This window comes from Schistocerca cancellata, chromosome 4 (assembly GCF_023864275.1).
Source record: "Schistocerca cancellata isolate TAMUIC-IGC-003103 chromosome 4, iqSchCanc2.1, whole genome shotgun sequence".
Classification (NCBI taxonomy): domain Eukaryota; kingdom Metazoa; phylum Arthropoda; class Insecta; order Orthoptera; family Acrididae; genus Schistocerca; species Schistocerca cancellata.
Window position 1 is genome coordinate 843,697,002 of NC_064629.1, and position 24,188 is coordinate 843,721,189.

At 39.3% G+C, this 24,188-nt stretch overlaps 1 protein-coding gene across 1 annotated transcript in view; it reads left to right on the top strand.

The window, feature by feature from the left end:
• LOC126184950 (talin-1) overlaps positions 1 to 24,188 on the top strand; it is a 272,457-nt gene that overhangs the window by 239,639 nt on the left and 8,630 nt on the right. The window contains exons 42-43 of the mRNA XM_049927624.1: positions 395 to 520; positions 4,862 to 5,107. Coding sequence (XP_049783581.1) covers positions 395 to 520; positions 4,862 to 5,107 — 372 coding nt within the window. The remainder of the gene's footprint in view (positions 1 to 394; positions 521 to 4,861; positions 5,108 to 24,188) is intronic.

The following is a 24,188-nucleotide window of genomic DNA, read 5'->3' on the forward strand; positions in this document are numbered from 1 at the left end:
ACTAGGTTTTGTTAGATAGGCTGCATGTTGAAGGCTAGCAGTTACTTACGCAACAAATAGTTTTAAAAGCTTGTTGTAGTCTGAATGTGTGTGCAATATGGCTTTCTGCTTTTTAAGAATAATGTTCAATTTTTTCCTGCTGTTGTTTAGGTTTTCAGTATGCATTCATATGAGTTTGATTGTATATTTCATTTACAATAATAAATATCCAATTATTGTCACATGTCTATCAGCATAAGTTGTGATGCAAAATTATTTCATATTTGCATAGAATTTTCATTTCCTTGCCAATGTGTTTCATTTACATTTCTTTGCCTGCAAAAATGTATTTCATGAAAAGGAAGTACCACGTAAGATTAAATATGTTTGTGGAACTGAACATTATATTTTACAGGAAGCTGACGAGAGCTTGAACTTTGATGAGATGATACTGGAGGCAGCAAAGTCAATTGCTGCTGCAAACTCTGCTCTAGTGAAAGCAGCTTCAGCTGCCCAGCGGGAACTAATTGAAACAGGAAAAGTGAGTTTTTTTTCAGCTGTGTATATGTAGGATGGAAGCTGTCTTAGACTTTTTGTGTTAACCTGAAGCCTTTAAAATTTTGCTGATTGAATGGGTCTTTTTGAATGTAGTGAATAGTTATATTAATTTATTTAAAATTTTCATCCCAGTGCCTAAAATACTCTTATGTTTATGTAAATCGGGAAAAATTTCTGCAATATTAGAACAGTTGTTGAAGCAGCAGCTTTATTCATCCATAGATCACTTTTATTGAGGTATTGGAAATGTCTTAGTTTTGTAATTTAAGAAATAAAAAACAACACAGTTCACATATACAGGCATTTACATACTTACAGGTCTAGTTTGAGAATAATGGGACAGGTAGTCTTCTGTGGCCTTATAGTAGGAACCATCCCAGCATTTGCCTGAAGTGATTTTTGAAAAACCACAGAAAACCTAAATCAGGATGTCTGGTTGAAGATTGGAGCCTGCACCCTCGCAAATACACAGCTAATCTGTTTAAAACAATGCTACTGTTTGGACTTTTAGTGCTTGCACTGTTGGCAATCAGTGTTGCTTAAGGTCAACATTATCAGTTGCAGAGTTAATGTTATATGTTATTGATTGTACTTTAATTTCAGTAAGGAAAAGTTTGGGCTTTGAGGTGAAAATGTGGCATGACAACAAATCTCCACTCACTGTACAGGGGAAAAATGAGCAGCAGGCAAGACACAATGAAGCAGTTACAGTTGTTGCTCAGCTATCAAAATACAGGTCTTTTTCAGTTCCTTACACACACACACACACACACACACACACACACACACACACATTCTCTCTCCTGGTGTTATGGTTTCACTAGATCATGTAGTGATCACATATGTAGTCAGTGGGAGTCAGTAGAAGAGCTAGTTGTTACCTAGAGAGATAGGTACGAAATGGCGGAGACAGTTTCTGCAAGTGTGCACAAGAAACTGGTGAATCCATACATAAGAAAAAGTTTCTGCAAGTTTGAGCAAGAAACTGGCAAATCCATGCACAAGGAAAAAATGTTGAAGAGGTGGGTGACATAGTATTGTGGAAGAATAATGAGAGAGGGACATAATGATAGAGAAATTTGGTGCAACAAGTGTAAGTGAGAAAACTAAAATAAAGGGCAAAGAGATGTTGAAGCTACTTGATAAAGGGGGAGGAGAATAGAAGCAGGAGGAAAGGCAGGAAGTTGCGTAAGAGCTGGTGCTTAATAGAGAGGATACAAATTGCTTAGATTGGGAAGACGTACATGTCATGTTGAGTATTGGTCTTTGCACCTCTATAGTCAAGATTGCCCTTGGCTTAGGAAGAGTGCAGTGGTTGCAGCAAAGTTGATATAGGACAGGGCTGATTTTACAAGTGACCATGCATTTTACAGAATAGGATACACTGATGAGCCAAAACATTATGCCCACTTCCCACTATTGAGATTGACTGCCACCTGGTGGTATTGGTACGTTGTGCAATAAGGAAGTTATATAAGTGGGGCAGGGGTGAATGGGGAATAATTCTAGCAGTGATAGAGGCCAAAGATGGTGAAATCCACTGACATAAGTGATTTTGACAAAGGGCAGATTGTTATGGCCTGGCCCCCAGGATGTGCTACTGTCGTGCATCTCTGTGGAAAATGGTTGAAGGACGGTGAAACCACAAGTAGACAACAAATTGTGGGACATTCGTGCCCCATCACAGAACATGGAGATCTGAGGCTTGCCCACTCTATAAAGCAGAATAGGTGGCAATCTGCTTCAATTCTAATGTCAGAGCATGGTGCTGGTGCATGCATATGTCTCTCAAAGCACACCATTCAGTGCACAATGTTGAACATGGGGCTCCACAGCAGATGAGGCCTACTTGTTCCCATGTTGACCCGACATAATGAGTTAACGCTATTTTGTCAAAAGTCGACATGTTGAGAAACGTGGCTGTTGTACTAAGGTTTCTATTTTTTGCAAAATTCACAACTATTTGTCAACTAGGCGAGTCAAGACAAAGACATAGTGCTTCGAAATTGACTGATTGGTGAACGTTTTGGCTGGAATGTTTGCATTTGCAAAAATTTACAGTTTTTTCCTGGAATGGCCTTTGTTTTTTTTTTCCTTTGGCTGTGTTGAAGTGTTCAACAAACATCTGTTCTATTGAGAAGCAGTCAAATTTGCTGCCATCGAACTGAATACATCTCTGATTTAATGTGTTTCCCAACATTGGTTTACTTTTCCTGACCAAGTCAATGACTACAAAATCCACACAAAATGAATTTCAACCTTTCATGGTCATGCAGAGATACGCGACCCATACTTGACAGCACTGCATGTAGAATGGACTTAGCATAGAAATAGAAATGAAAATAACTTCCAATATTAGGGGAAGAATTTCAACGCAGTTAAAATATGAGACAGGGTTTGTTTTCCGGTCACCAGAGCAGAGTGCGGACACTATATACATTCAGACGGCTCTGAGTGTAAATAAAGTGGAATTTTGACCACTAGAAGGGAGAGGAGCGGTGCCTAGAAACAAGCCCCTGCCTCCCTCTCGCAGTGCAGTAGTCTGAAACCGTGTCCTGTCAAAGCAGAATTAACATATTGTTGTAGGAATTGCCAGCTTGTTCTGCTGTTGTAAGGGTCCTAATTGAAATTCGTGATGGACCAGGGTTAGTCTTTCCACTCATTTCTAAATAAGATTAAAAAGAAAACATGAGAAATGCACAACACACAATGTTTGGGAACAGCTACCGCACAATTGCTGGTTAAGATTGGCAGACTGTTAACAAGATATCTCAGGCCCGACTGCTAGCAATATTCGATGCAACCACAGTTAGAAATACTCGCTACCTCAAACTGCCATGCATTATACCATGAATGTTTGAACATCAGCCAACAAACAAATGTACGTGTTTCTTTGTTCTAACATGATAGGTCCCACTACTATGTTGCATTACGCAGCGTGTTTCTCATACAGCCCATTCAACTGCTCACAGTTAGAATGGCACCAGAGCATCAAGTCCACTGATACATTGTTGTGCTTCTGCATTTTTTGGTTTCCAGACACATTCTTATGCACATGATCTTACCAAATTGGGCTTCGCTGGATGATGTGCAACACCAGTAACAAAAAATTGGTTGCATTTTTTATATTTATATGCAGAACAAAAAAACTTATTTCAAACTACAATGGAATTGTTCATCTGGATACAATTCACTATGAAATAGCATTTATTAGGTAATAGTACATTTTGAGGCAGGATTCACATTTATCACAACTAGCAAATTTTTCCTGTCCCTAACCACGGATCAATGGAAATGTGTTACTTGTTTGATGAATTACATTTCATGTCACACCAAGTTGATGATCATGTCAAGTTACGCTGGCATCCAGACAAATGGCTGCTCAATACTTGCACTGGGCCACAGGTGTAGGCCTTGGAAGGCAGTATTATGTTGGGATCTATGCTAGTAATCAAAGGCATCATGACAGCTGTGAAATACGTGAACATTATTGCAAACCACCTTACACGAGGATAACTGTCCATGTCACAAGGCCAGAATCATGCTGCAGTGGTTTGAGGAGCATGATGATGAACTCGTACTGTTATCTTGGCCACCAAATTTGCCTGATCTGAAACTGATGAAACACATCTGGGACACTATTGGGCTCCAGCTCCGCACTCATGAACTACCAGCCCATAATATTCATAAATAGTGTTAAATGCATACACATCACATTACCACATACATTTGGAAACCTACCAAATGATTTGTTGAATTCTTACTGTGCAGTGTTGTTTCTGTACTGCATTACAAAAGAGGATCAACATGCTGTTAAGCAGATGGTGATTATGTTTTGGCTCATCAATGTGTGCTGGTAACAACCAAAATGAGCCATAGACAGACAGTGAATGGCTGGGTATTGAATCCAGATCTTTCCCAAGGATATGGTGCATGAGGCTAGAGTGTGGTAGCAGGGATATGACTTTTGGAAGCATTTTGGTGAGTATGAGCACAGTAAAATGTAATCAATGCCTTCACACAGGGCATGGTTTAATAGTTCCAGTCCATAGTAGTTCTGGATAGTAAGCTGAACAATTTATATGTCGAGAGGGGAAGGGTGGGATGGGGGAACCATGAACATGGAAGAATAACAGACAATACACAATACATTAAATGAACTACAAATAAAATAAAAGCATCAGTGGAAAACATTCTTTTCAAACAGCAGCTAAGCACAAAAAAGTGTATATTAGCCCTTTCACATTGTGTTCAGTGCAGACTGGTTGCTAATAGTTATATTCAAGAGTTGTTGAAAAATGATAAATTGTGGGTTTTTTTCCAGGTAAGTCGGCAACCTCTGACTAGCTCTGACGACGGTCAGTGGTCAGAAGGCCTTATCTCAGCAGCTCGACTGGTTGCTGCAGCCACACACAGTCTAGTAGAATCAGCCAACTCACTTGTTCAGGGTATGTCAAGTGAGGAGAAGCTTATATCGAGTGCTAAACAGGTGGCATCTTCAACAGCACAGCTACTTGTTGCATGCAAAGTGAAGGCTGATCCAGACAGTGAAAGCACAAAGCGACTGCAGGTAATTAGGCCATATATGTAACATTTACTTCCTTGTGAAAATCCATATACAAACTCTGAGTATTAATCTCGTGTTTAAGTCAAATCATTATTATTATATCGATACAAGATGAGAAAAGTGGAATTCTTGTGTTTCAAATGACTATTGGTTGACATAATACTATGTCCAAGAGGTTAACTTAGCTTCTTAGATCCTCGTAATTAACTGGTAAAAACATTCTGCAGTTGTTACAGTGACATGAAACAAGTATTATCTTAAATTTATTTAGTTGGACTCTTTCTGAGTCTCAATTAATTTGTCACATTCATGACTAGGAGAGGCGAAGTCTTGTTTTCCTACATTCCAGCTTCTGTACAGTTGGACTTCATTAGTCTAAACTGTGGAATGTGAATATCTGTTGTGGACGCTGAATGTTGTATTTAACATTTTTGAGATTTCAGCTAATTTTTGGGTATCCATATGGATGAACCATTCTTAAAAGAAAGAAACTAACATTTTTGTTTAAATTTAGAAAAAATTTTCAAAATAAGCTAACAGTGAAGTTATTTAAAAATCTACGTGATTCATTAGAAAGGGGGGGGGGGGGTAGCAGGAGAATTATTGCTCTGTCGTTGCCATCTTCACATAGAGCATTGTCTTCATTTCCATCTAGTGAATTTGTGATACAAACTTTTTCAAAGGATTTTTCCACCAATAGTAACTGTATGAAGTCCCATGCATATTTCACCCACTCGCAATTCTGGGACAGATTGGGCTGCTGGGTTTTTCCACTCGGTGTGAACGTGTGGTTTCCATCGGCCATACATTGTGTGTATCACTATTTAAGTGCAACCTTAAATGGCCGATATATACACATATCTAGTGGTTGCAGGACGGATGTTAGGCCTGCAGGAATAATGGCCAAGTCAGTTTTCTCTTTTTGTAACTTGTTTTGTCTCGCACTTCTCTAGTTCTAAGTCTGCAGAAACTGTCTAGGACCAACACTTTATGTAAATTCAGTAATGCACCAGGGTAATGTTGCAAAAGTTTTGACAACCACAAGGTCATTGTCCATCCATCCATCCATCCATCCATCCATTCAGGTTCGCTCTCACCAATTGCCTTTTACTGACATTTTAGGAATAGTTTCCCTTTTAAATATCACATACGGTGATAGATTTTGTCCATCGCCAGTTACACACATCATCACTATATGCCTTTGCTTTTAATTGCCACCAGTTCGTATCGTGATGCTGGAGTCCTCTTTCCTCCTCAAAGTGTTGTCAAGCAACATCTCAAAATAGACTGGCATTTGATCTGTGTTACTAATTTGCGATAGTATATAGGAATGTTTGCAGTGCAAATTTATCATGTAGCGATGAAAATCCACTACTTTTTCCTCATAATTGCCTGGAAGCTATTGAGTGATTATAGTTTCCTCTAGAAGCCTAATCCATTTTCATTGAAAATTCTTGATAGCTAGCCTCTGCTAGCTTTGAAACTGGTGATGCCTAGTTGTTAGGCAATTTCAATGCTTTGAGTTGCCGCATTTCACTAGTCACTGTACATCCATATTGTTGTTTCTCATTTTCATTATCACAAAGCCTCTTTTTAGGTCCAGATGCTTCGCTTTGTGGCCATGAAATGCCTGGCAATTTCTGTTTGTTTCTTGAAGCTGCATTTTGTTTTTTCGCCATTCATGAATACAATCCTTGCTCATATCAGAGTTTCTTACAATGCTCGGTTTCCATTGTTCTCTGCTTCTTCAGCTATTTTCAGTTTTCCTTTAGCTGTGTGTGAGTGATAATGAGAACTTCTAGCCATAATTAACAAGTGGTTAATACTTAACTTCTAATGTACTACTTACACGCCACAGACTGAGGCTGCAACAACGCTGTAATATGACAGGAACTGGAGCATAATTACAATTAATATGTGCACCTCAGTTTTTCATCCTTAAATTCAGGAGAAAGTATATATGGATTATTCATGTACATACAGTAATTCATGATTCATCTGACACCACCTATGAACATTTGCTCCTGTAGTATCAAATTGTCTTTCTGCTGCACAGTTGTTTGTGGTCTGTGTGTCATGAATAACCATTAACATAAAATTAGTTTTGTATTATCAGTGTGAACCAATTATTAACTGTAAACCCCTAGATCTACATTTCTCAACAGAGCCACAGCTGTCATTACCATCTATTATTGATAATTACAATTTACTGTTCTTACATCATTAAGCAAATTGAATAACAACAGTATGTTATCCTCTTGGCACTGATTCGACAGAATCTGGATCACTTCAGGCTAACAGTGTTTTTTGTCATTTATTGCCATTTTGAAAATCGACAGTGCTGTCAAATAGTAGCTGCATTAGTGGTGGTGTTGGAACCTCATGTTTCATTTATTATGACATATTTTGGGTATTCTGTGTGAACATATTTGTGTTAGAATAGTTTCTCTCCTATAGAAATTTATATTTTTAGTTCAATTCAGACTATATTTAGATTCAGGTAAACATCAGGTTAAACATGGTAGATGTTCATAAAATGCAATTTCGTGTGGTTGGCAGCACGATGAAATTTGCTGCCCGCTCCTCACTACTTCCCTCATATTCAGCCATGTTAGTGCCACCACACACTCTCACATCTTTTTGAAATCATCAAAGTATATCTGCATTTGATCTCAGCCATCAAAACTTCATCTGTGAACTTACATTAAGCTATTACACAATGTAAAAATGTTGACCTCAGCAACCAAAGCATTACTGCAAATCTAAGGTCTTTTCTCTAATTAAAAATTTGTAAAAACCTCATCTTATGGCAATTAAGGTAATTGGATGGATGGATGGATGGATGGATGGATGGATGGATGGATGTTCTGGCTAGGAAAAAGAGCATGTTGGTAAATAACTTTAGACTGCGTAGTAGCAACAGAGATATGAAATTTTTCCAGGAAAAGTTTTACTTAGTTTAAACTTCTGCAGTGAAAAAGAGAATTGTTGCATAAGCTTAATGTATTGTCAAGTTACTTTCTCATTTAGCCTCCTCTTGTATGTAACTCCATTTGGAACTGCCAATATGAGTTCATATAGGGAAAATCATCTTACTTACATAGTCTGTTCAGTTCCTGGAGCAGACTGCTCAGAAGGATGTTGTCATTGGGAAAAACGAATCTGGCTTTCTACAAGTTGGAATGTGGAGTGTTTGCTCACTTAATCTGTTAGGTAGATTACAGAATTTAAAAAGAGAAGTGGATGGGTTGAATGTGGACACAGTGGGACTAGTGAATTTCAATGCCAGGAAGAACAAGACTTCTTGTCAGGTGAGTACAGGGGTATTGATACAAAATCAAATAGGGTTAATGTAGGAAGGGGTATGTCTAATAATGAATAAAAATGTACTATGTACAACGTAGTGAATGCATTATGATAACCAAGATGGACATAAAGCCATTACTCACCACAGCAGTACAAATTTGTATGCTTACTAGAGCTGCAGATAATGAAGAGATCGAAAGACCATATGATGAGATAAAATTAATGAAATGAGACAAGAATTTAATTCTGATAGGAGACTAAAATTTGGTATGAAGAAAAGGAAGAGAAAGACAAACGGTAGAAAAATCTTGGGTAAAGGATGAATGGGGAAACCACTTGGTAGAATATTTGCCCACAGCACAGCACTACTGACACTTCGTCGTGAAAGAAAGTTCTATATGGAAGACACCTGGAGACACCAGAAGGTTTCACTTATATTATATAATAAGACAAAGATCACAAAACCAGATTTTAAACTGCAAAATTTTTTGGGGGGCAGATGTGGACTTTGACCGTAATTCAGTGGTTGTGAACTACAGAATAAAACTGACATAATAGCAGAGAGGTAGGAAATTAAGGAGATGGGACCTGAATAACTTGAAAGAACCACGGGTTATTGAGAGTTTTAAAGGGGAATTAGGCAATGAGTAACTAAAACAAGGGAAAGGAATACAGTAGAAGACAAATGAATAGCTTTGAGAGATGAAACGGTGAAGGTAGCAGAGGATCAAATAAGGGAAAAAGACAAGGCCCAGTAGAAATCCTTAGGTAACATTAGAGACATGGAATTTAATTGACAAAAGCAGAAAGTGTAAAAATGCAGCAGATTATGCAAGAGGGAATATAGTCTAAAACTGAGATTGATAAGAAGTGTGAAATGGCAAAGTGGGAGTGGCTAGTGGGCAAATGCAAAGCTGTAGAAGCATGCATGAGTATATGAAATACAGATGATGCATATGGGAAAATGAAAGAAACCTATGATGAAAAGAGAATCATCTGTATGAATGTCATGAGGTAAAACAGTACAAAGCAAAGAAGGGAAGAGTGAAAGCTGGAAGGACTCCATAGGAGGACTATGTAACAGTAATGATTTGAAGACAGTATTATGAAAAAGGAATAGGAACTAGATGATTAGGTGAGAAGAATTTGACCTGAAAGACCTAAATCGAAACCAGGCACCTGGAGTAGATGACATTCCCTCATAATTATTGAGATCCTTAGGAGAATGTATGTCAGAACCATTATACCTGGCAACAGATGAAATACCCTCAGACTTGCAGAAGACTGTAATAATTCCAGTTCCAAACAAGGCAGGTGCCATCAAGTGTAAATATTACCCAACCATTAGTTTAATAAATAGTGGTTGAAAATTACTGATGTGAAGTTTATACATGAGAATGGAAAAACTGCTATAGGCCACCCCCCCCCCCCTCCCCCCACCCCCTTGCGAAAGACCAGTTTGGGTTCTGGAGAAAGGTTTAGATAGAGGGAAACAATACGGGATTGTAGAAAGGAATAGAAACTTTTGAAATGTGGTGCTACAGATGATTGCTGAAGATTAAATGTGTTGTAACCGTGACTGGAACGGTTGCGGGGTTGCCGTGAACGAAAGCACAGTGGAACCGAACGGGAGCAGCTCGCAAACAAATGAAACGGACAAACGGGAAAGGACAGACAGGAACGACAACTGACAACTGAGCAAGTCACTCAGAACAACACCACGCAAGAAGCAACGGGGTCACAAATGAAAACCTCAAGAAATCAACAACGTCCACTCGTACACGGAAATAAGCAAAGTAAACATGCTGTCTGTAGGCGAAATATCGAGAGACTCATGCGAATATCAGACTGCCTCACTGAGGGAGAGGCAGGCGCTTAAATACATGATAGAGTACATTGCTATTGGCCGCTGGGACCACATACTCCACCGTGGGGCCCTCACACTTGTCCAGCTGACAGTGTAAACCTGCTGATTGCAGAGCGTGAAATAAGGCTCTGTGGTTTTGCAAAAGTTCCAAGGGGGAATACCCGGTGGCCAAGATGTCATCCAGATAATTCACGCAGGTGGGGATAGGCTGCGTAAGCTGCTCTAGGAACCGCTGGAAAATGGCCGGCGCCGAAGAGACACCAAATGGAAGGTACTTGTACAATCCTAAAGGCGTATTGGTAACCAAGATGTTCTGGGAATTGGCATCCAAGGGTAACTGGTGGTATGCCTCAGCCAGGTCAATCTCTGGAAAGTACTCTCCCCTGGCAAGCTTGACGAGAAGGTCTTCCTGTTGGGGAATGGGGTAAGTGTCTACGAGGGACTGAGCATTGACAGTAGTGCCGAAGTCGCCACACAGCTGAAGGGACTCATGGGTTTCCGTATGACCACCAATGGTGTCACCCAGGCACTGTATGTCACAGGCTCCAGAACGCCAGCAGCCTGGAGCCAATCAAGTTCTTGCTTGACTGCTGGCTGTAAGCCACCGGAAGGGATCAGGCCTGGAAAAAGCGAGGCTGCACATCCGGCCAAAGTGTGATGTGCACCTGAAAATCTGAAGCACATCCGAGATCAGTTGCAAATGACGATGCAAAACCTGAGCACATATCATCCAAGTCCTGAAAAGGAACAGCCGTGGAAACGACCTTAACATCATCGGAAATTGAAAAGCCAAACAGTTGAAAGGCATCAAGGCCAAAAATATTTGAAGCCGATGTATGGTCGACGACAAATAGGGTAAGGAGCTGGGGAACACATTTGTACGTCACCTGGACGACGAACTGCCCACGAAGAGGACTGGAACTGTCTCTGCAGGTGACCAAACGCCGAGAGGGAGGTGACAACTCTGGATAGCCCAGGCTGGTATATGTCACCATATTAATCAGGGAGACGGTGGCCCAATTGTTGACCTGAAAATGGACATCCTCAGTGAAAAGGCGGAGCGTGAGAAAAAGCTTCAGCGCTGATGGGTCATCCAGTGGGACGACCGTTTGCAGAGCATGTACAGTATCCTGAGGCCCAGGAGGGGCCAGACTGGAGCGAGGCGAGCGACTACGACAAACCGATTGGATGTGGCCCTCCTTGTCGCACAGTGGGCACGTTATCCAGCAGTGGGGCAATCAGCTTGAGAATGTGCAGTAAAGCACTGTGGGCAAGATGGAAGTGGGCCGCGCGACTGACGATGAGGGGCAATCAGAGGTGCCAATGCCATAGACACGTCGAACAGGGGGAGTCCCGACTGTGCTGGCCTCTGTTGGCCGGGCCACATAAACATTATGAGGGTGGAACCCGGCGAGACGCATCGATCGCCCCACTTTCGACCACGAGACGCTCGTTAGCCGCCTGAGCAATTTCAAATGAGTGGGCAATGTGGAGAATCTCTTCCAAGGAGGGGTTATCGAGTTTCAATGCCGCGTTGCGTAAATTGGGATCGGGAGCCAGCTTAACCACCACATCCCGGATCAGGGAGTCCACATATGAAACCTTACTACACTGCTGATTGGTGCACATAAAATCGCATCAATGACTGAGACCCTGCAACTCCGTGACCCAGGAACGATAAGATTGACCAGGCTGTTTATGGTACTGGTGGAACTCCAGTCGAGAGGCGAGCGGAGAGGAAAGAACGTGTCTTGGGGGGGGCTCAAGACACGAACGACGACCACTGCAAGGAGTCATCCATGATTTGAAAAGCCATGAAATGTTGTTCCAGCCGATGAAAGTATGTTTCCCAGTCTTCTGTAGCATCATTAAAAGGGGGAACGATGGCGGACGTGGGAGAGCATTGGACACCTGAGGACTCTGAAGCTGTTGTGGTAGTGCGCCCTTTGCATCAACTTCGTTCATTAGCAACTGCAGCGACTGCTGTAAGATGTCTAACTGGAGCTGCTGCTGCTGCTGCTGCTGCTGCATGAGCTGCTGCTGTTGCTCCAGAAGACAGACCAACTTCACCTCCATGCTAACAACTACAACCATTTACCTCGTCGCCAAAATGTTGTAACCGCGACTGTTCTGGTCGCAGGGTTGCCATGAACAGAAGCGTGGCGGGACCGAACGGGAGCAGCCTGCAAACAGACAAAATGGATGTAGGGGAAACGACGAACATGAACAATGACTGACAACCGAGCAAGACACTCAGAACAGCAGTGGTAATCGAGGTCCAAGTCGTGTGGCGCGGATTCGAAACATGGCGCGGATTTGAAACCTGCGTCGCTCGGTACCAGAAAATGATATGTCCTGAGGCATTAAGAAATTGTTGATTTGATAGTGGAGGGAAGTGTGCACGGTAAAAATTTTAGGAGGAGATCAAGGCTTAACTACAGTAAGAAGGTTCACATGTATTTAGGTTGCAGTAGTTGTTCAAAGATGAAGCAGCTTGTGCATGGTAGACTACCATGAAGTGGTGCAGCAAACCATTCTTCAGACTGAAAGATCACGATAGTAGCAACAGCCTGTTCATAAAAAAAATGCACATTTTTACTGAAATGTACTTTCAGTAATTACTGATTTGTTCAGTAATTATGTATCTCAAACTAAGAACTCATTTGGTTTGAATGTGAATAACATATTCAAAGCCAGTGAGCACAGATATAGTCATCTAAAGATTAATCATTTTTCTGACCCTTGTCGGAATTATTCAAGCTTGTTAATCTCCCTCCTACATCTCCTCTTTGCTATTTCTCTGTTAATGTGAAGCATTGCATTGGCAGTGTGTAAATTTCTCTAGAAATATCAAACAAATAGCACAATATAACCTCAGTTGGTAGGCTGTTATTTATTAGGTTTACGCTTGTTCCCATCAACTGCGTTCCAGCACATGCAGTGAAAGAGTATATTGTGCACTGTATCTGTTAGTGTGATCGTTATTTTATTTGTCGCCCAAATTTTTAACACCTCTTTGTGGATTAATGTAGTCATTGCTGGTGTAACTTGTGGAAAACTAGGAAAATACATTCAAGAAGTTTCCTTTTACTTGTAAATATCCTGTCTCCGTAGTATTCCAGACTCCCAACTTTATAATGCTTCAATTAAAACTGAAAATATCTACAGCAGTACCAAATTGTTGCTACAGAAATTTCCTAAATTAACAATTTTCTTACTTTGTTAATACCACAATTAGAAATTTTTGTTACCATCTTTACATGATAATTCTTCATAATACAATTTGTGACATTTATGCCTATCTTCTATTTCCACATAAGAGAAAAATATTTTTTAGCAATATTAAGGAGCTATTTGTCATAGTGTGTTATTGTGTGATGGGTCTTCTGACCTTGAGCTGATGCGTTAGTCACATTTATTTTGGTTGTACATTTTCTGGTGAAGTGCTTAAACACAGCAGCAGTAAACTGCTTGTCTACTGCTAGAACCAGCGTGTTAGTTCACAGTAAAAAATAAAAAATTAAAGAAAAGTTACAACAAATATTTTCTTAATAAGATAAGAATTCCTGATTCTGTTGTCATTATAATATTTATTGGAAAACCACTGGTTTGTTTTTGTGATATAAGGAGCATCCTTTTATTTTTCAAATTGTTGTCCTGCATCCAGTTCCTATGAGCATTAAGCTGTTCTCATGTTTATCTGAAATCTGCTGGCAGAGGGTTCAGTGAACCACATTCAAGCTGTCTCTCTACCATTCCACTCTCGAACGACGCGCAGGAAAAACAAGCACTTGAAATTTTCTGTGTGAGCCCAGATTTCTTTTATTTTATTGTAATGATCATTTCTTCCTATGTAGGTAGGTGCCAAGAGAATGTTTTAACAATCGGAGGAGAAAACTGGTGATAGAAATTTCATGAGAAGATCCTGTCGCAACAAAAAATGCCTTCGTTTTAATGATTGCCACTCCATTTCACATATCATGTCAGTGGCACTATCTCCCCTATTTCGGGATAATACAAAACCAGCTGCCCTTCTTTGTACTTTTTCAATGTCATCCGTCAGTCCCACCTGATGCGGATCCCACACCGCACAGCAATACTCCAGAATAGGGTGAACAAACATGGTGTAAGCAGTCACTTTAGTAGACCTGTTGCACCTTCTAAGTGTTCTTGTTCTGCCAATGAATCGCAGTCTTTGGTTTGCTGTACCCACAACATTATCTGTGTGATCGTTCCTATTTAGGTTATTTGTAATTTTAATTCCTAAGTACGTAGTTGAATTTACAGCCTTCAGATTTGTGCGACTTATCATGTAATCGTAATTTAGTCGATTTCATTTAGTTCTCATGTGAATAACTTCACAATTTTCTTTATTCAGGCTCAGTTGTCACTTTTTGCAGCATACAAATATCGTATCTAAATCATTTTGCAATTCTTTTTTGTTTTCTGATGACTTTCCAAGACGGTAAATGACAGCATCATCTGCAAACAATCTAAGACGGCTACTCAGATTGTATCCTATGTCATTAATATGGATCAGGAACAATAGAGGACCTATAACACTTCCTTGGGTAACACCGGATATTACTTCTGTTTTACTCGATGACTTTCCATGTATTACTATGAACTGTGACCATTCTGACAGGAACTAAGGCGATATTCCATAGGCATGCAGGTTAGTTAGAAGACGCTTGTGAGGAACGGTTAGAAAGCCTTCTGGAAATCTAAAAATATGGAATCAATTTGACATCCTCTGTCGTTAGCACTCATTACTTCGTGAGTATAAAGAGCAAGTTGTGTTTAGCAAGAACGATATTTTCTGAATCCATGCTGACTGTGTGTCAATAAATCGTTTTCTTTGAGGTACTCCATAATGTTGGGATACAGTATATGTTCCAAAACCATACTGCAAATCGACTTTAGTGATATGGGCCTGTAATTCATCAGATTACTCCTACTTCTCTTTTTGGGTATTGGTGTGACTTGAGCAATTTTCCGGTCTTTAAGTATGGATCTTTCTGTGAGTGAGTGTTTGTATATAATTGCTACATATGGAGCTATTGTATCAGCATAATCTGAGAGGAACCTGGCTGGTATACAATCTGGACTGGAGGCCTTGGCTTTATTAAGTGATTTAAGCTGATTTGTTACACCAAGAATATCTACTTCTGGGTTTCTCATCTTGGCAGTTGTTCTTGATTGGAATTCAGGAATATTTAGTTTGTCATCTTTGGTGAAGGAGTTTCGGAAAACGGTGTTTAAGAAATCTGCTTTAATGGCACTGCCATCAGTGACTTAATCATTGTTATAGTGCAGTAAAGGTATTGATTGCGTCTTGCTACTGGTGTGCTGTATACAACCAGAATCTTTCTGGTTTTTTTGCCAGATTTTTAGACAGAAGTTCGTTGTGGAAATTATTAACACATCTTGCATTGAAGTACGCACTATATTTTGAACTTTTGCAAAACTTTGCCAGTCTTGGGGATTTTGCGTTCGTATAAATTTTGCATGTTTTATTTGCTGCTTCTGCAACAGTCATCTGACCCATTTTGTGTACCATGGGGGATCAGTATCATCACTTGTTAATTTATGTGGTATATATCTCTCAGTTGCTGTTGATACTATATCTTTGAAATTGTTCCACAACTTTTCTACGCTTACAAGATCAGATCAGAAGTAGTGAAGATTGTCTCTTAAAAAGGTGTTAAAATCATTTTTATCAGATTTTTTAAATACATATTCTTTGCATTTTTTTAATGGTTGTAGGTGCTATGGTATTCAGCCTAGCAGCAACTGCCTTGTGATTGCTAATTCCTGTATTAGTCACGATACTCAGTATTTGTCCTGGATTATTTGTTGCTAATAGGTCAAGTATACTTTCACAACCATTTACGCTTCAAGTGGTCTCATGAACTAGGTGTTCAAAATAATTTTCTGAGAAAGCATTCAGTACAATTTTGGATGACGTTTTATGCCTGCCACTGACTTTAAATGTATAATTTTTCCAACATATTGAGTGTATTATTTTCACACCTGTCATCACCTGCTTCCTCTGGGATTGGAATTATCACATTCTTCTTAAGTCTGAAGGTATTTTGCCTGTCTCAGACATCTTGCTCACCAGATGGAAGAGTTTTCCTGTGGCTGTCTCTCCCAAGGCCATTAGATGTTTTAATGGAATGTTGTCTACTCCTGAGGCCTTGTTTTGTCGTGGGTCTTTCAGAGCTCTGTCAAATTTTTCACGCAATATCAGATCTCCCATTTCATCTTCATCCATGTCCACTTCCATTTCCGTAATATTGCCCTGAAGTACATTGCTCTTGTATAGGCCCTCTATATACTCCTTCAGTCTTTCCGCTTTCCCTTGTTTGCTTAGGACTGGTTTTCCATCTGAGCTCTTAATATTCGTACAGGTGGTTCTCTTTTCTCCAAAATGTTTCTTTAATTTTTCTGTAGGCAGTATCTATATTACCCCTAATGATACATGCTTCTACATCATTACATTTGTCCTCTGTCCAGCCCTGCTTATCCTTTTTGCACATCCTGTCGATCTCATTTTTTGAGACGTTCATAGTCCTTTTCGCTTGCTTCATTTACTGCATTTTTATATCTTCTCCTTTCATCAATTAAATACAATATCTCTTTTGTTACTCAAGGGTTTCTACTAGCCCTTGTCTTTTTACCTATTTGGTCCTCTGCTGCCTTCACTATTTCATCTCTCAAAGCTACCCATTCTTTTTCTACTGTATTTATTTCCCCTGTTCGTGTCAACTGTTCCCAAATGCTTTCCCTGAAACTCTCTGCAACCTCTGCTTCATTTAGCTTATCCATGTCCCATCTCCTTAAATTCCTACGTTTTTACAGTTTCTTCAGTTTTAATCTACAGTTCATAACCAATAAATTGTGGTCAGAGTCCACATCTGCCCCTGGAAATGTCTTACAATTTCAAACCTGGTTCATAAATCTCTGTTACCATTACATAACCCATCTGAAACCTTCCAGTGCCTCCAGGCCTCTTCTACTATACAACCTTCTTTCATGATTTTTAAACCAAGTGTTAGCTGTATTTAACTTACGCTCTGTGCAAAATTGTACCAGGCGACTTCCTCTTTCATTCCTTACCCCAGTCCATATTCAACTACTATTTTCCCTTCTCTTCCTTTTCCTACCATCAAATTCCATTGCCCCATGACTATTAAATTTTCAGCTCCCTTAACCATTTGAATAATTTCTTTTATTGCATCATACATGTTTTCAATCTCTTCATCATCTGCGGAGCTAGTTGGAATATAAACTTGTACTACAGTGGTAGGCATGGCTTCATATCTATCTTGGCTACAATGAGGCATTCACTGTGCTATTTGTAGTAGCTTATCTGCATTCCTATTTTTTTTATCCATTATTAAACCTACTCCTGCATTATCGTTATTTGATTTTGTATTTATATCTCTGTATTCACCTGACCAGAAGTCTTGTTCCTCCTGCCACTGAACTTCACTAATTCCCACTATATCTAAGGTTAACCCATCCATTTCCCTTTTCAAATATTCTACTCTACACACTTGATTAAGGGATCTGACAGTCCATGCTCCAATCCAGTTTTGTTTCTCCTGATAACGATGCCCTCCTGAGTAGTCCTCGCCCAGAGATACAAATTGAGGACTATTTTGCCTCCGGAATATTTTACAAGACACCATCATCATTTAACCATACCATAAAGCTGCATACCCTCGGGAAAAATTATGGCTGTAGTTTCCCCTTGCTTTCAGCTGTTCGTAGTTTCATATATTATTTGAAAAAGCGAACTGTTGTTGCTGTAATGGAAACTAACTTGGTCATGTGATTCTCTGTGCTCACATTCCAGTTCAGAATAGTGTGCTATGTTACCTGGCACTACAAGCATGGAAAGTGGTTTTAGAAAAGTCTTTGCAGGCAACTGGGATAACAAATTGTTAATGTCCTTAAATTTATTGGTTACAAGGAGGAGGCAAGAGCAAATTGATATTGTGAAAACCATGAGCAGTGCCACAATGCTGAGAGTAGTGCAATTTGAATACATATTACATAAATGCAAAAGAAGAGATATTCGTATTTATTATATTGATGATATGGACAAATGTCCTCTTTGGCAGAAGTTTCTGTAACACTGTGAACAGTGCAGAGGAATCTCATCTCTCAGCCACACAGAATTGTACTCCAAGGCTGGAGAAGAGACATCAATAAAATTATCTTATTTTTGGGATTTGGTTATAAAAGGTGCAAGAATAAATGTTTGTGTGTAAGCAAGATATAGATGCAAATAAATTAAATCTTCATGAAAAATTATATTGTAGTAATTCAAATCACTAATCATTTATTTAAATGATATGAATTCATACACATCACACTACAAATAAATACTGGTAGAGTTATTGTGTACAAGGGGTGTTCAGAAACTTGTGGGAATTTTCTTTTTTTGCAGATAATTTTATTTATTCATGTACGTTAATGTCATCTAATATAAAGTAGCCCTCTTTAGATATTGTACACTTATGCCAGTGCTTCTTCCAGTCCTCATAGCCCTTTCTAGTATCTGCCATATTGCGGAGGTCTGATCAACAGCAGATGTTCACTTGTTGGAGAATGTTTCATATACTGTAGGTAATAGGCAAATTCCCCTATAGTTTGAGCAGATTATAGTATCACCTTTCTTTTGTGTTGGGAATATGGCACTTATTTTCCAGTCTTCAGGGGTACTTTCTTCCATCAAATCTTAATTACAAACACGTGGAAATGTTTGGCAAACTCTTTTCTTGCATTTTTAATGATTTCTGCTATTATTAGATACAATACTGGGGTCTTATTGTTCTTCAGCTTCTTGATATCTGCTTCCATTTCATCAACAGTTGGTACTGGTTCCTCTTTTTCCAGTACTGGTTCCTCTTTTTCAGAGGTCCTTCTGTTTGTAGAGGGTAAGATTCCATGGTTCTCAGTGTACCGTCATTCAACAGTTCATCAAAGTGTTGAGCCCATCTTCTACATATTGCTTCATCACTACTCAAAACTGAACCATCTGTATTTCTATATAAATTAGTCCTTGGCTGGAAATCCTTCCAGCTTTTATTTATCGTCTGGTAAAAAGCTCTCACTTAATTCATCCCTCTAACCTGTTCCATTTCTTTGAGTTCTTTCCTTTCATGCTCTCTCTTTCTTTTTGTGCAGCCTCTTTTCTTCTCTTCTTGTTCTTCTGTAATCTTTCATAGATCTTCAGGTATGGTTTACTTGTTGCATTCTCCTGTAGCCTTCATTTTTAATTCTTATTACTAGTGCCACTATTCATCAAAGCAGCCATTGTGTAAGGTCCAATCTACTCTTCCTAGACCTTCGTCAGCAGCTAGGGTCTTCCATATTTTCTCGATACTATCACTGTCAGAGAAGTGCACCAGGTCTTCCTTCAGTAAGTCAGAGAATCTTCAAGTAGACTCAGGCTCCTGGAGTTTATCAATACGAAATTATCCTTGCCTTAGACATTCGACTCCTGATAGTTGCTGTTACAAGTTAATGGTCAGGATCAACATTAGCATTCCTATAATATCTAATATCCATTAGACTGGACAGAAGTCTTGCATTTACTGGGAAATGGTCAATCTGGTTAAAAGTATTTCCTCTGGAGATTTCCACATTACTTTATGAATATCTTTGTGATTAAAAGTTGTGCTGCTCACTACCATATTTCTTGAAGAAGCAAAGTGTAAGAGTCTGATCCTATTATCAGTTGAGCTATCAAGTAGGCTGTATTTTCCAATAAAAGACTGATATTCATCTTCTTTTCCTACTTTAGCATTCATCTTTCCAAAAATTAACGTACAGCCTCCTCTCAGACGTTCAGTGTATACAGTGTAACTCCACTTTCACGTCCGTGGCATTAACATTTTCCCGCCATTCACAACATTTTTTATAACTGCCATCAAATTTTCTATCTCCACAATGTTAATTCACACCTGATTTTCCATCAACATATTTATAATTTTCCCGCAATTTACGCTTTATGAAAAGATGTTCTTTGGGGGGGAGGGGGGGGGAGAACCTGACGTAAAATGACGTTGGTATGATGTTGGCCGTCAAGTAGTGTTTACAAACATTATGTGGTTAAGTTTCTTGACACCAGGGTGCTCTACTTTGCTGATTTAAACTGGTAAATGTGTAAAAGTTGGGACAATTCGTTCCGTATCTCCTGCCGCTGCCAAACTATATCTGTGTGGTGGCTGATAGGAGTATTAGGTTCGTACGAATAAACATATGATGACCAATTGCAACCATTTCCAGACTGACTCTACAGCACATGCTCAGTTTTGTGATAGTTGTAATCGTCATCACAACTCTGTCGAACCATATTTAGTGTGTTTCATCTTTAGGCCCTTAGTAGCGTTAGTTGACACCTTCATTAAGTTTACATTGCTCAAATGTTTGTGGTTTAAACACAATTTGAATTACATATCTTCTCATGCTGAGCAAAATGTGTTTCAAGGATTTATTCTCATTCTTAAGTGCAATATTTATGTACGTATTTTTTGTGATGTTACACAAAAAAACAATGTGAGCGATAGTTTGCGTGTGTGTGTGGTTTTCTACATAACTCAGGAAGCACTGTAGCGGATAACCTAAAAAAGACGACTACAGTTCAAGAGATGCAGAACAACACACATGCAAACACCACACAAAATACTTATGTAAATTTTTGCACTTGATATTGAGAAAAAATTTTCGAAACACAATGTACTAAACATGAAAAAATACGACTGATGCCGTGTTTTATTATTTAAATAATGAATGACAGCAGCAGGCATTCCAAAAACATCGTAAATGACGTATGAAATTGTGTCAAACGTTTCTGCTTCCCAATTAGCAGTTCCCATTTTGATGCCTATTATGTGCACATACATGAAGTGCGAAAGTGCGGGGGGGGGGGGTGTATGCTATACATAACTTTTACAGCTTAAAATGTTATTTCCCACATTTTACATTTTCCTGCATTTTACACCATTTTTTGAAGGCCCTTGAAAATTGTAAAAGCAGGGTTTCACTGTATTCAGGTAACTCATCATAAAAAGCATCCCTCTGTTCTTCACTCTTCGCTTCACTTGGGGCATGAGGAAAGAATTTGGAACTGATACACACAACCTCATTATAGTCTTCAAATCAGCCTATGGCAGTGTTGACAGTAATGTGTCTATACAGTAATGGAAGAGTTAGATATTCCCAATAAATTGATTGCCTTAGTGAAAACTACTATGGTGGGCAACTGGAATCAGATTAAAATACAGAATATGTTAGCAAGTGCTGTGATCACATAAAATGGAGTAAGACAGGGAGGCTCATTTTCCTACCTTCTGTGTAACGTAGCCTTGAAAAAAGTGATAAGAGATGCGGGCATCAGTACAAGAGGGACTATCCTGTATACATCAGTTCAGGTGCTGGTATATCCAAATGATATTGACATAATTGCAAGAATGCCAAGAACAATGAAAGAATCCATTACAAGTTGTGAAAAGGTTGCTAGAAAGATGAACCTACAGAATGAAGGGAAAACTAAATATATGCTAGTAACTAAGAAAGATTATCCAAATGAGCCTCCATCCGAAGATAGAAATTGGTTAACATAAGTTTGACGTGTGTACTTTCACTTGGATGAAAAGTAAACTGTAAGAACAGTGTCAGTTCTGAAATACAAAAACGAGTGTTGTCTGCCCAAAAGTGCTACCATGGCCTCAGAAAATATCTGAAATCTAAGTTGCTGTTCAGGAAAACTAAAGTTATGATGTATAAAGTTTTAGTAATGCCATTGCTAAAATATGATGCTGAAACATGGGCATTAACAAAAGTTGATGAAAAGCAACTTGGCATATTTGAAAGAAAGATCTTGAGACAACTTTGTGGACCAGTGGAAGAAAATGATGTCTGGAATAGAATATTCAACTATGAGTTACATAATGTCTATACTGAACCAGCCATTTCCAGCTACATTAAGATTAAAAGGCTGAAATGGACAGGACATGTACTGAGAGCAAACAACAGAATGATTAAGAAGATATTCAACACAGTGCCTGAAGGGACCAGAGAGTAGGGAGGCTCAAGCTAAGGTGGGAGAAAGGTGTCAGAGAGGACATAAAGAAAATTGGAATTCAAAATTGGAGTAGTTTGGCACGAAATGGGGAAGAATTGAATAATCTTCTACAAAAGGCTAAGGGTTACAGAGGGCTGTTACACTGATGACAATGATGAGTTTCTTGAACTCTTTCAGCAATGCACTTTTAATCTCATCTAAGCTTGTAAAACAATGGCCCTTTAAGGTTCTTTTTATTTTTGGCAACAGAAAAAATGACACAGGGCCATATCTGGTAAATGTGAGGCTGGGAGCATCATTACAGCATTGTTTCTCACCAAAAATTCATGAACACATGTGTGAGCGGGTGCATTATTGTTGTGCAAAAACCATGAATTATTTCACCACAGATCCGGGCTCCCCCCACTCCCACTTGCTGAGCTTTTTTTTTTTGGTTGTGGCAATCCAGAATGCCTCCGCAGCAACAATTGAGTCTTTGTTTCAAAGTCATACCTATACGTCCATGTTTCATCACCTGTTAAGATACATTTCAGTGGTCCTGCATCATTGTTGACTCAGTTTAGTGACTCCTGAGCAACTTCCATTCATCACTATTGTTGCTAAAAATTCAACACATTTGGCACAAATTTTGCTGTCTCATGTTTCATATCAAAAACATCCAAAAAGATGGCATGAACCAAGTGATATTTGAATATCATCAGCAAATCCTCTGATTGTGATCTTACTATCGTTCATAATCATTTCTTTCACCTTTTCCACATTTTCATGAGTTGTTGATGTGCTGGGGTGTCCAGAATATTCATTACCATCAACTTGCTCACAGCCATCTGGGAAACACTTTAACCACTTGTAAACCCTTGTTTTACTCATAGCCGCCCCACCAAAAGCAATATTCGACATTGCTAAAACTTTGTGTTACATTTTATTCTATTTGTATAGCAAAATTTAATGCAAATTCTGTGATCCATTTTCAAAACAAATCAGTAATTGTCACTTGCAAGGAAACACATGTAACCTTATTGACAGCTGATGACAGACTAAACATCCAATATGGCTAACAGTGTACAGATACAGTTCAGATATGTTTACCAACACAACAATGAAAAATTGTGGAAATTGAACTATTGAAACCCAAGCAACTACAAAATTCTTGAAACTTTTCTAACACACCTCATATGTGAGAGGAGTAGCGTCAGAAGTACAAAGTAAAGTTTAATAATCAATCAGCATGTAGGGTGTGACAGTGCTCCACTTGAAAGAACACCAAATCCTATGTGATTACAATCACTGAATCACTGTCTGTTTCTTGGAAGGTAAAATGCGTGCGCGTGCACACACACACACACACACACACACACACACACACACACACACACACACACACACACACATATATATATATATATATATATACCTAAAAACAAAGATGATGTGACTTACCAAATGAAAGTGCTGGCAGGTCGACAGACACACAAACGAACACAAACATACACACAAAATTCAAGCTTTCGCAACAAACTGTTGCCTCATCAGGAAAGAGGGAAGGAGAGGGAAAGACGAAAGGATGTGGGTTTTAAGGGAGAGGGTAAGGAGCCATTCCAGTCCCGGGAGCGGAAAGACTTACCTTAGGGGGAAAAAGGACGGGTATACACTCGCGCACACACACACATATCCATCCACACATATAAACCCACATCCTTTCGTCTTACCCTCTCCTTCCCTCTTTCCTGATGAGGCAACAGTTTGTTGCGAAAGCTTGAATTTTGTGTGTATGTTTGTGTTGGTTTGTGTGTCTGTCGACCTGCCAG